The following is a 14,672-nucleotide window of genomic DNA, read 5'->3' on the forward strand; positions in this document are numbered from 1 at the left end:
TCTGTTCCAGTCTCTAACCACAACTAATAAGATGGTCATGTCACTCCTACATTCAGTTTCAGCTCAACTGGATGCTGATTGGCTGGTGCCCTTGGCCAATGAGCTGCTTCCTCATTATGGCAATAGTATTTTTCCTCACCTTTGATCACGGATAGTGTTGCCAGCCAACATCTTCTTTCTTGGAGGAAAGTTACCAACATCCATAGTCTGTGTGATTACATCTGTGCTTCACTGTAGTTTAGATTAATGAATCACCAGAGTGTAGATGTCATCTGCATTTCAAGGAAATACCACTTATTCAACAAAACCATACAGGCATAAGTAGGCTGCCATTACAGATGGTGTGAGATGAAACATCAACCTTGAATTACTTTATTTTTATTAATTTATTATTTTTAACATGATGAAATATGATCACTCTTTGAATGTAAGAATTGGCTGTAACTCATTATAAATAACAAAAGTCAAACATTTGATTACATTGGTGTATGAGACACCTTATCAAAACATTCTTAGTTATTTTTCATCTTTATAGTGCAGTGTTATTGCAACATCATGTAGGAATGTAATTGATAAACTAAAAAGAACATTCAGAAGCTGTGAACAATATACTATTGAATTCCAAAACCTGGAGACCTACATTTCTGAAAATACATACTTTTATTACAGTGCAATCTTGAACAGATTTTGGAAGAAATAATCCACATGCATATGTAGAGGAGATACTCTATTCTTACATAGTATAATGTGGATGCCAGGTGTATGTTGTTGTGGTGCTCTCTGTTTTCAGCATGTGTGGCAGTGTGGCTGGTAGAATGGTTTCCAGAGAGCATTAGCCAAGGTGGTGAGTTGTGAGGGTGGTAGAGTCACTCTCTCTTTCCATTGCCTCACATATTCCTTCAGATCATGCACCACTGACTTGTACCTGAACAAGAAAGGAGGGAGAGAGTGGGGCTTAAAACCTGTACTACTGCACTACAGAAGTATAAGTATGGGTGAATAATTTTTTCCTTTTTTTCAGTGGAAATGTTTTCAAATTTGTATTTTTCTTATTTAAATCACAATATTGTTCATTAGGACTATTGAAGAAAGTGTTGTGTTTTTAAGATCCAATTAGTTATCTTTTAAGCCAGTATAGGAGAGGAGAATAGATGAACATGAATAATGTAAGATACTATTACGTATATATTCTAATTGCATAACATCATTGTATTACCTCTATCAATGAAGGAATAGTTCCACAGGGTTGGAAAAGGACAATCATTGTACCCATCCCATTCAATGGATGAGACATACAAAACCCACTAAATCACAGAACAGTGTTGCTTTTAAGTGTGATAGCAAAAAAAAAATGTGAAAGGATGATGAAAAAATGTACTAAGTTCTTGAAAGATAACAAAATCATTACAAATTGTCAATTTTGTTTTAGAAAAGGTAGGTTTTGTTTTTCAAACATGACCAGTTATTATTTAAGAGTAATTGATGTAATTCAGAAGAGATGGTTCGATAGACTGCATTTACTTAGAATTAAGAAAAACTTTTGATAAGATGCTACATAAAAAGACCTTTATGGAATGGAAGATAAGAGGTTTTAATGAAAAACTGCTCGAGTAGATGGAGGGGGAAAAAAAAGAAAACCACGCACACCCTGCAAACTCTAACAAGGGACCAGCCATCCATGTGGAGGTCAGTATTACGTGGGATCCCACAAGGGTCAGTGTTAGCACTATATATTAATGTTTGCAGTTTACACAAATGATATGGTGAAGAATTATCAAACTACAGTGGAATCCTACTATTCATACATAATTTGTTTCAGGAAGCTGTAATAATTGCAATTTGTACAAATGACAAGCATTTTTTTTCCCCTAAGAAATAATATGAATTGGATTAATCAGTCCCAGACCAACATATAATCGCTTATTTAACCTTTAACTGATGGTGATCATTCATGTAAGCACACATCATTTCATTTTGAGGCAGTTGGTGGTGATGACTGGCTAGCCTGTTCTATTTATACCTCCCTCTCACACCTTATTAGACAACAGAGAGGGGAGGTTCCTTGGACTTTTGCTGCCTCCCAGAATTCACTTATCATTACGATAAGTGAATGTGTTTGCTTTGTGTTTCATGAATAGTATAATGCATTTTTTTTTTTTTTTTATGCAGGAGGGAAGCCAGCCAAGGACAACAAAATATTAAAATAAAAGCCCATTTGAGTGCTGGTTCCTTTAAAGAGTAGTGATGAGTTAGCCAAAAGTAAGGAACAAATGTCTTGAAATCTCTCTCTTAAAAGAAGTCAAGTCGTTGGAAGACAGAAATACAGAAGCAGGCAGCGAGTTCCAGGATTTACCAGAGAAAGGTGTGAATGATTTAGAGTACTGATTAACTCTTGCTTTAGAGAGTTGGACAGTATAGGGGTGAGAGGAAGAAGAAAGCCTTGTGCAGCATCGCGTTTATGTATGTATGTATGTATATATATATAGAGAGAGAGAAAGAGATTTTCTTGCATGCATATGTTTTATGCCTGTCTCCCAACATAACACACACACACACACACACACACACACACACACACACACACACACACACACACACACACACACACACACACACAAATGGAATTCAATGTGAACAAAAGCCATGTCATGGAAATGGGAAAGAGTGAAAGACGACCTGTGGGAATCTATAAGATGGGAGATGGAGTAGAACTGGAGAAAGTTAAAAAGGAAAAGGACTTAGGAGTGACGATGGAAGAAAACAATCAACCAGTAAGCCATATTGATAGAATTTTTAGAGAAACATATAATTTGCTAAGGAATATTGGAGTAGCATTTCACTACATGGACAAAGAAATGATGAAGAAATTGATAAGTACTATAATAAGACCCAGATTGGAATATGCAGGAGTAGTGTGGACCCCTCATAAAAGAAACACATAAGGAAATTGGAGAGGTTACAAAAATAGAACTACAAGAATGGTTCCAGAATTTGAAGGGATGACATATGAGGAGAGACTAAAGGCTATGGATCTACCAACCCTGGAACAAAGAAGGGAGAGAGGAGACCTAATACAAGTTTATAAATTGATCAACGGAATGGACCAAGTGGATAATGAGAAACTGATCTTGAGAGAAGAATATGACATCCGAAGCACAAGATCGCATAGTAAAAAGCTGAAAAAAGGAAGATGTCTGAGAGATATTAAAAAATATAGTGTCCTGCAGAGATGTATTGAGACATGGAACAGTTTAAATGAAGAACTAGTGTCTGCAACAAGTGTGCATACTTTTAAAGTAAGATTGAATAAGTGTAGATATGGAGACGGGGCCACATGAGCATAAAGCCCAGGCCCTGTAAAACTACAACTAGGTAAATACACACATGCATGCATGCACACACACATATGTCAGTATGAAGTCTGAGCTCTTTCTGTAGAGGAAAGGCTGGCTGGGTGACCAGCAAGCAACCATGGTGAACGCACACACTTCTCACTATTTTAACAGTAACAAGGGATAGCAACAAAGCTTGTGTGGATGATGCTTTTTATCTGAAAGCTAGCACAAAACTGAAGTGAATGAGTAGTGTAGCCAGTAATGCTATATGAGACAAATGTAGAATGATGGGTTAAATTTTACTTGAAAAAGTTGGATGAATGGTGAGTTGTACGATTAGCAAGATGCATAAATAGAGTTTCCATTGTACTAAAAGAGATGAGAAAAGCTTCTGTTTATCATTAATTCATAGTTTGATAAGTATTTCCATTGTTTTTATGTATTTGGAGAAGAGACACAATGAGTAAGATAGGAATTCAATCTTTGAAATAAGATAAATGTGATCCCATTGAAAAGCCTCAATATGAAATAATTTTTGGTGACTCTGGAGTAATCTTGAGTCACTTGTGGCTATCTCAATAATCCACAATGCTCTTACTACTACATGACTACATCTTCCCAGCAGCTTTTCCCAGCAGCAAGATATCTAAGTGATCACCTTCATTTTGACGTAAGTGGGTTGCTCCTCTCTGTGTCACACTAGATTGGTGAGAAAAGAATACCTGCATAGTCTAAACAGTATTTGCTGATGAATTCCATATCACAAAGTTGATACATTACATCTTTACTGGATAGATAATTCCTGAGCTAGAGATATGGAGTGGCTATATTGGTTGTGGTAGCATCTATCATTTTACATTGATTTGCTAGAGGAAAATAGTTTTGGTGTAAGCACATTTCTGATTTCAAACAACATTCAGGAATTAATTAAGTTTGAGAAATAAGGTTCCACTATACATATACATACAAGGGGCAGTCAGAAAGTTGTGCAATTGGTATGTTACGGGAGCATGGTGAGAAATATACACCATCAATAAATTTAGTTTGAATTAATCTGAAGTTAAAACCATTAGATATAAGATTAAGAAGACACAATAGGGTTGGTTTGAGAGGAAGCTGGACCGTTGAATAGAAAAAGCAAGAGGGAACAGAAGGGATTGCTACCAGTATTCCAGACACCTATGTCTTGGAGAGGAAAAGATAAACACAGAAGGGTAGTAGGTTGTGAGAATTAGTTATGGCGTAGTGTTACAGTGTTGTAACACCATTCTTACTCTGATGAGTCTGGACTGATTGGCGGGTAGTCTTCATAAGGATCAGAGAGCAGATCATACAACTCAGGTTGAGAGGACAAGTCTGTGACATTTGGTCCATGGCAGTCACATCCTGTTGTGTGATGCCAACCACACTGGGTGCTGCCCTTCCACCACTTGGGTTTAGCCAGATGCATCTTATAAACATGGTCACCTGAAAAACAAAAAATAACTTTCATGAATGAATGATTGGCAAGCAGGCAATATAACTAAAAAAAAAGCAGTGAAAATGCAAAACAAACTTGTGGGAGTCTAATGGGGAAAATTGAGTTCTTCAATGGGAAGCAAATTATATATATATATATATATATATATATATATATATATATATATATATATATATATATATATATATATATATATATATATATATATATATATATATATATATATATATATATATATATATATATATATATATATATATATATATATATATATATATATATATATATATATATATATATATATATATATATATATATATATATATATATATATATATATATATATATATATATATATATATATATATATATATATATATATATATATATATATATATATATATATATATATATATATATATATATATATATATATATATATATATATATATATATATATATATATATATATATATATATATATATATATATATATATATATATATATATATATATATATATATATATATATATATATATATATATATATATATATATATATATATATATATATATATATATATATATATATATATATATATATATATATATATATATATATATATATATATATATATATATATATATATATATATATATATATATATATATATATATATATATATATATATATATATATATATATATATATATATATATATATATATATATATATATATATATATATATATATATATATATATATATATATATATATATATATATATATATATATATATATATATATATATATATATATATATATATATATATATATATATATATATATATATATATATATATATATATATATATATATATATATATATATATATATATATATATATATATATATATATATATATATATATATATATATATATATATATATATATATATATATATATATATATATATATATATATATATATATATATATATATATATATATATATATATATATATATATATATATATATATATATATATATATATATATATATATATATATATATATATATATATATATATATATATATATATATATATATATATATATATATATATACATATACACACACACACACACACACACATATATATATATATATATATATATATATATATATATATATATATATATATATATATATATATATATATATATATATATATATATATATATATATATATATATATATATATATATATATATATATATATATATATATATATATATATATATATATATATATATATATATATATATATATATATATATATATATATATATATATATATATATATATGTGTGTGTGTGTGTGTGTGTGTGTGTGTGTGTGTGTATATATATATATATATATATATATATATATATATATATATATATAGAGAGAGAGAGAGAGAGAGAGAGAGAGAGAGAGAGAGAGAGAGAGAGAGAGAGATGAATATTAAGCTGTTCCAAAAACTGTAAATGACTTTCTTTTTTCACAGAGCTAACTTTATTATATATCGTGAAAAGGAATTACTCTAAAATTTTTGTCTATGTATATCATCATTTAGTGGTCATCCCAATTTTAATTTTTCTTTTCCTCCAGAGGAGGAGATGAATGCAGTTATCAAGATCAGAAGACTAGTTGGCATGAAACAAACAGTATGCTTACAACTCCACCATGCATGTGAAGCATCCACCATACATGGATGGCCCTTGAACAGAGTTAGCAACTGGGGAATGAGAAAAACTGGCAGAAGCAACTCAGAATACCTCACTTCATAGAAGTTATTTTAACTAGAAATGAGATGTTAAGTTTCCAGTTTAGATTACAAGTAAAGAATAGACTGAGGATGTTCAGTATAGAAGAAGAGAACAGTTGAATGTTGTTGAAAAAGAGGGGATAGTTGTCTGGAAGGTTGTGTCAAGCTGATGGAGGGAGGAATTGAGTTTTTAAGGCATTAGAAATACTAATTTTGCTCTGCCCCAATCAGAAGTCAGGAGTTCTGTGGCTTTCCTGCATGATCTGTTTACTTTCTTGAGTATGAAAAGATGTGGAAAATGCATGGTACTATCATCAGTGTTGGAGTGAATAAGACAAAAAGTTTGATTTAGAAGATTATTGATGAAGAAAAGGAAGGGTGTCGATGACAGGACAGAATCCTGAGGAACACCCATAATGCTGCAAATGCACTAAGCTAATGAAGAATGGTGTGGTAGTTTATGGGAGTACCTTTTGATAGTATAGCATCACTCATGGTGTGAATAGTCATGTCACAAAGTCACCACCTTTGGCCCATGACATCACATTATTAGCATAGCATAGCAAGATAAAAGATAGCAAGAGATGCAACATTCCGAGAGTGAGAAGGAGGCTGAAGACAGTCATTTAGAGGAGAGAGGAATTGATAAGATGAAAAGCTTTTGATTTCAGCTGGTGTGAACCCACCTCAAGTAGCATATGTATCCTATCCACAACTGAAAAAAGATATTGGGTGGGAGCATCTATTTTCCACATTAACCTTAAAGGTTTCATGGAACTACCTCTCTCTCTCTCTCTCTCTCTCTCTCTCTCTCTCTCTCTCTCTCTCTCTCTCTCTCTCTCTCTCTCTCTCTCTCTCTCTCTCTCTCTCTCTCTCCTCTGTCTCATGTGTCCATCCTTACAGCATGTAGTGATGTTCCACAGTGGTGAAGGAACAGCCTCGGTGTCTTGCTTCCTTTGGCTCCCTTCAGTAGCAGTTCAGAAATGTCCTCGCCATCCAGCTCCTATGACCCAGACCATAAGATTTTCTTACTGTCAGTATAAATGGCAATATCAAGCATAATTAAGCAACTCAAAGTCAACCAATAAAGTTTACACTTGACCTACCCAGTTTTCAATCCTCACCTCCAACAACATTGGAGGAAACATTGAGGGAAACAGTTCTTGTATTGTGGCAGCCATTTCATTGAGTGATGTTTTGCACATTCTTTTTTTTTTTTTTTTTTTTTTTTTTTACTGTATAATTCATTTCTGGGGTCCCAGATGTGTTTTTTTTCCCTTATCAACTCTAACATCTTCTTCCCTATACCTGGAGACCACATTTTCAAAGCTTACTCCTTGATATCACAACAAAATAGTCACAAATCGATAGTCTTGTTTTGGAATTACTTTCTCCAGTCACTAAGCATTGATTTTGAGTCGAAAACTCTACCTATGTAAAATTTCAGGTGCAAATTCACACATGTGAACCTGCCTTTACTCCATGATGTCATAACTTAAATAAAGTCACAAAATGACTGAACAAGTCCATGTTGGTCGATTTCTCCAGTCGCTAGGCACCAATATTCAGTTGGAAACTCTACCGAATTGCAATTTCAGTTGCAAATTGGCACATGTGAACCTGTCTTTATTGTCATTCCATATCTATTTAGTTGCAATGTAATTGATGTTAGTTTTCTCCTTTTTGCCCTGAAACCAATTGATTGATTTTCTAATGATTTCTATGTAGGGTTGCCATACATCTAGATTTTCCTAGATATGTCCAGAATTCATGTGTCAAAACCTTTGTCTGTGGGGATTTTTTAAAATGCCTCAAATGCCCAGATTTTCAGCTTCCATCAATAACTTTAAAAATGTCATATTCCAATAGGTTAAAATAGTGGGAGAGAGGAAGAGGAAGGGTTTACTGGCAGCTGCTTTAGATGAGTTTCAATGATACGATGTGATTCCATGATAATGATACGAGTTTCCACAATAGCGATATGATTTCAGTTTCTACTATAACGATACAATTTCATGATAACGGTACGAGTTTCCACGATAAAGATGCGAGTTTTCATGATAACGATGCGATTCCACAATAATGATCCAAGTTTCCATTAGAACGATGACAGTTTTCATGATAACAAAATAAGTTTTCATGATAACATTGCGAGTTTTTCTACGATAACTACATGATTCCACAATAATGATGTGAGCTTCCACGATAATGATTTGAGTTTCCACAATAATGATACGAGTTTCCATGATAACAATGTGATTCTAGTTTCCATGATAACGATATGTTTTTACAATAACGATTTGATTCCATGATAACTGCAAATTTCCATGGTAACAATGCGACTTTCCACAATAACGTTGTGGATGTGGCACTAGCTACACGCAATTGAAGACAGCCTATGTTCATACAGTAATACCTCGACTTACGAATTTAATTCGTTCCCGATCCAGGCTCGCAACATGAAGAATTCGTAAGTTGAAGCAATATTTCCCATAAGAAATAACTAAGAACCCATTAATTCGCTCCAATCATCCAAAAAATCACCCAAACCTGCCTGTATAACACTGTAATGTCTATAATAATTAATGTAATAACATACAGATCTAGTAAATAAATTAATAAATGTAAATCGCCGTGGTACAGTGGAACCATGCCCTTTTTGAAGTCCGAGGGATCTCCAAGAGCACCGGTTCGAATCCTGTCCATGGTCTGAGTGTAGATTGGGCCTCCTCATTCGGGGCAACGGTTTTCTAGCGGATGGGCTTTGAGATAGGAGGTACCCCAAAAAGTATCCCCTGTAGCCTAGAAATTCCCGTGAAAAGCCCACATGGTATAAGAAAAAAAATATTAATGTAGAAAATGATCTACGAGAGGCCTTGAACGCATCAGCTTGCTCAGTCGAGCTCTCACCCTCCTACTCAGCTTGCTCTCTGCACAAATCCTAAATATGGCGCTGGCTTTCTCACAAACGATTGTTTTAGTAATCGTGCCACTTACTATTTCCTTTTCTTTTACTCACAATAACAGAAGCCTTTCCATCTCATCATAAATACATGTTCTTTTCTTGGACAAAATGGTTACACCTTTCGAAGGTTTCATTGACTTTAACACATCTTTCTGTTAGAGAATTGTACAAACAGTTGAAGAGGGTTTGCCATATTGCCGAGACAAATCAATCACCTGCACACCATTCTCATGCTTTTCGATGATTTCAAGCTTTGTTTTGATACTAATTACGTTATGTTTCTTCTCATCGTTACTTGCACTAGCACTTGATTTCTTAGAGGCCATAATTACTAGTGCCAATGCCATAAATTTACGGCATCCAGCATAACTGCGGTCAGTGCCACTGCTATAAATCACCGGAAACCTAAAAAAAAAAAAAACTTCTAGCATGTTCATTTGTAAAAGTAATGTTATAAAAAACACACTGGTTGTACTCCAAGCTTCACCCTAGGCACTGATTGTCTTAGTATAGTACGCTCCTTGAGTGGCCTTGGCGGCGATCACGGCAGAACTTGTACAGCCACCGTAGGAAGTAGTCATGGCGCGACACTGTGGCTGGAGTGATGACCAGATTTTCTTTGAGTACCACTACTAACATACGGGTAGCCTACCTACGCGTGATGATTTTTTTTTTTTACCTTTTTACCTTCTAAGACAACTTTTTGCATGCTTTCATTATTTTTACATATTTAGGTTTTTGATGCATAAAAAATATGCAAAATTGGCCGGCACCACAGCTTGGTTTAGGATGAAAGTGGCCGATAGTGCACGGGTTAAAGTAAAATAAAGCACAAAATAACACAAATAAAGAAGCACAGCATGAGAGATAAGAGAGAGTGGTGAGGTGTCAAGAACTGAATGAGTGAGGTGCGCAAAGGATTGCGTGGCGCTATACGAACAACGTAGTTTGTGTTGCTAGCGTCACGTTGAGTATTTGTAACTTAGATTCTTATTCGTACGTAAAGTCAAAAAATCGTCCGAACACACACACACACACACACACACACACACACACACACACACACACACACACAAAAGGGGTGCCAAACAATGATAGCTCCCCCTTCCCTACCCAGGATAAACGAAGTGTGATAGAAAAAATACAAAAGTAATGGTAGTAATATACAGGCAATCCTGCTTAATGAAGGGGTTACGTTCCTAAAAAACACTTCGTTAAGCAAAACTTTGTTAAGCGAACCGATTATAACAAGTATAACCCCCTGACTTGAACTTCCATTGAGAGTAAGCAAAGCGAGAGTGCATCATAGTGCAGTGAAAGGTTTAATGAAAGTAAAAATTATGAAATTTAACATTTAGGTAGTTAAATTTAATTTAAGTCATTATAATGTACACTAATGTATGTATGTACGTAACTTTATAATGTTGATGATCTTAAATTTATGAAGGGAGGGAGAGTGAAATGGGAAAGACACTAACCAGCAACCTGTAGAATGTAAACAAAGGGCACATCATTGTACGCATACAAAACTTATGTACCACATTTTCACACGGCTTTCCATTTTATCCATTGTAGAGTCACGAGTTCAGGTGGTTCTTTTAGCTTGCAAGGAAGATACAGTCTCACCAGTCTTCTTAATAGAGTCTGCTGACTTGAAAATAGTAGAGACAGTATATGGAGTCAAGATGGTGGCCAGCAATGCTATAGTTTTCTTGCCTCTCATTTCTGTGAATAATATCCAGCTTCACATCGAGAGTAAGAGACTTTCTGGTATTCTTAGGAACGCTAGACCACATTGCAGGGCGTTTTAATGGTAAGTTGAGCGAGTGAAGACAAGCTGCTGCTGACGCTGTTTATGGGAGTGAGTGGTGCGTGGGTTGTGCACGAGAGGCTTGATCTTGATCTTAATCTTGATCTTGATTCTAAAGGTGTCCCAGGATTTCTCCTGAGGCAGGCCTTAGTATTTGCGGCTCCTGGTGTATTCAAAAGCTTGTCAGCTTGCGTGATATGGTGGGGCTTTCAAACTTGGAAAAATTATCTGGATAAAACTTCGTTAAAGCGAGTTTGGTGTTCGTTAAATGAGCAGATGGTAGTAAAATGAAACCTTCGTTGTAGTGAAATTTTATCGTGTGAATCTTCGTTAAACGGGGGTTGCCTGTATTTCATTGTTGGTTTACATTTACAAGCTTAATATTCAGTGTTCACTCCATTGGCGTCACAAACACCTAGAAGACAAGCAGGATAGGAAGACAAAAGTAACTAAAAAAGTTCCGTATTGAACTCCATTTCTCGAAGAACAGCATTGATATGTGCTCCTCCATCCTGGTACGACTAAATCGAGTTGCTAGAGATTCAGACAGCTTCTTTTCTTCAACCTTGTCCTACAAGAGTCACTTTTATCTTCCTATCCTGCTCGTCTTCAAGGTGTTTGTGGCATCAAAGGAGCGAATGCTGAATATTGAGCTTCTAAGTGACCAGTAATGAATTGTGTTATCTAACGGTACTTTTATTTTTTTCCTATCATGCTTCGTTTATCCAGGGTAGGGAGTGGGAGCTATCATTGTTTGGCACTATCCCACATCAATTTAGCTGAAAGTCTTACTGAGATATAAATCAAAGAAATAGTTTTTAATACATATATGCAAATTATTAGTCTTCACACAGTGGGAAAACTAGACTGACAGTCCGTAGCATAAGATTGACTAGAAGTTGTAGAGGAGGTAGCACTTTACCTTGTTCATGGCTTGAGGCACAAGAGTGTGAACTCGAGGAAGACCAGCCAGGGAAAGCAAAGTGGGCATCAGGTCCATAAGGGAGGTGGGCGTATCAAGGGTTACTCCTCTGGGGATATGTCCTGGCCATCTGAATATTCCTGGTACTCGGATGCCACCTTCCGACCCGCCCTGCCGCTTTCCACCTGTTATAGGGAACAGATAACAATTTTAAATCTTCATAGCACAGATGCTGAAAAAGGAATTTGAATGATCTCTACATATTTCTCTTGTGGTTAGGATCTCACGCCATCTTTACATGTTTGTGTTGAGCAGCTGATTAAATCACTACAACAAATCTTTCTGTCAGTGAGACATGAACTTGACGAGGAATATTTTTGCGCTAGAGGAGACTGCAACAATGAGATGGTGAGATGTATTTGTTAAGTTAGATGTGATTGTGATATGTAACATTTGATGACAATTTAAAAATTCTCTGCAGTCTTGTAAGATAAATTAATTAATGCCTTTACTCTAATGTGTGAATTGCCAGCATTGGGATGAAAGTAAAGAGGATTGGTGAAACTATCACTCCATCATGAAAATTACTCTTAATGGGTATTAATTCAATTAAAGTATAACAATCTCGAAAATATGCCATTTGTTGAGTGGTTTAAAGTTACCAATGTGACCATGATACCCAGGTTCTAGGTGGTTACATCATAGTGCGCTTGGGTGGTGATATGGGCCCTAATATGGGTGCCACTATGAATGAAATTGCCTGTGCCACTAAGGGGTGGAAGCTGAACAGCACTTCCATACATACTCTTCAAGTAGACCTACAGGCACTATAGGCCTTAACATAAAACAAAGAAAAAAAAATCACCATGACAAGTGGATGAAACAATAGGGATCAAGTTGATTCATCATTCTGGAGGAAACCTTCATCCAAATTAGATTCCAGCCAACGCCCAACTGACAAGCTCCTTCTCAACATTTTACTATCCTAGTGGACATTCCACCCAAGTTCCAGCTAGGTACCGTATCTATATACTTGCTGGCCTGGGAGCTGATAGATGCTTAGCTATCGTGTGCCTGCCTAGCCCAAATAAAATTTCTATAATCTGTCACTGGCCTCCTATGTCAGTTTTGCCATGACAAGGCGTGGAGACTATTGTTGCCATAATGATGCGATAAGTGCTTTAATATCTTTTGACATGGTTATAGAGAAGGAGATAATTTTGTGAACGAAGGCCTTGTTGCTTAGATTTCCCTTCTTAAGAGCATGCGCTTGTGATCTCATATGCAGATGATATGATGATAAGGAGGAAGTGATCAAATTCTGTTGTGCACTATAAGCAAGATGAGTTTACATGGAGTCACACCAATTTATTTTCCAACTTTGCGATGTCTTATGAAATAATACATGTGTTAAAAATTTGATAGACTTGCCAGTTATTGGGATTTGTATTCCATGATTTTTTTTTTATCTAACAATCTCTCTCTCTCTCTCTCTCTCTCTCTCTCTCTCTCTCTCTCTCTCTCTCTCTCTCTCTCTCTCTCTGTGTGTGTGTGTGTGTGTGTGTGTGTGTGTGAATTCCATAGAAGAATAGAAATAAAAAAAAGTGTCGTGTTTGAATACAAAAAATCCTGCTTGCTGGCCGTGATACGGAAAGATTCAGGTATACTTGGACAAGAAACTAATCTTGGATTAGATTATACCATAATTTACATTTCACTGGTAAATGTTTACCATAAGCTTAACAATGAAAAAAAATGAAAACAGCTCAACTAATGTGCATCATAAAGCTTCAGAAACTTTCCTGTAAGACATGCTTTCCTATGGTGCCTTTCTTTTTACGGAGAGGTGTCTGACCTTTAAAGCGTCCGTTGTGTCCTCCAATTCGCTCTCCAGTGTCCTCTACAGCCTCAAGGTGGCCTCCCTGGTCTGATGTGAAATAAACTACAGTGTTGTCCTCTAGACCCAACTCTGCCAGAGTGGCCAGGACCTTTCCCACACTGTCGTCCATTTCTTCCACGTTGTCTCCATACCTGTAATAATATAGAGCGACAAGGATGCAAAGGCCATCGCCTAGTGCAGCATATATTGAGAAAAGTGAACTTAATAAGTACGAGGTGTCCCGTTCAAGGGAAACTTAAGTATTAAGATCAAATAGAAATGTATCAGCGGGCATCGTTGCTTACAGGAATCACGTCCATCATCAGAGCATCATGAAAAGACAAAAAAAAAAAAAAAAAATGGAGTTTAAGGGTGGATAGCTTTCTCTATGGGACATTGTTATATGGACACTTGATGCACATGCACTACTGACACATTGCTAGTCATGGCAAGATGATTATCAAGG

The 14,672-nt window shown here is 34.9% G+C and overlaps 1 protein-coding gene across 3 annotated transcripts in view; it reads right to left on the bottom strand.

The window, feature by feature from the left end:
• Positions 1–362: 362 nt before the first annotated feature.
• Positions 363–14,672, bottom strand: part of LOC123517969 (arylsulfatase H-like) — an 18,776-nt gene continuing 4,466 nt past the window's right edge. For 2 of the 3 annotated variants that reach the window (XM_045278472.1, XM_045278471.1), the window contains 5 exons: positions 14,183–14,358; positions 12,328–12,512; positions 7,532–7,633; positions 4,610–4,802; positions 363–925 (listed from right to left, as the gene is read on the bottom strand). In XM_045278472.1, the coding sequence (XP_045134407.1) occupies positions 900–925; positions 4,610–4,802; positions 7,532–7,633; positions 12,328–12,512; positions 14,183–14,358 (682 nt within the window). In that variant the 3' untranslated portion in view covers positions 363–899. Of the gene's footprint in view, positions 926–4,609; positions 4,809–7,521; positions 7,634–12,327; positions 12,513–14,182; positions 14,359–14,672 lie in introns of all 3 variants that reach the window. The other variant, XM_045278473.1, reaches the window with a different exon arrangement.

Source organism: Portunus trituberculatus, chromosome 43 (assembly GCF_017591435.1).
Source record: "Portunus trituberculatus isolate SZX2019 chromosome 43, ASM1759143v1, whole genome shotgun sequence".
In the NCBI taxonomy this organism is placed as follows: domain Eukaryota; kingdom Metazoa; phylum Arthropoda; class Malacostraca; order Decapoda; family Portunidae; genus Portunus; species Portunus trituberculatus.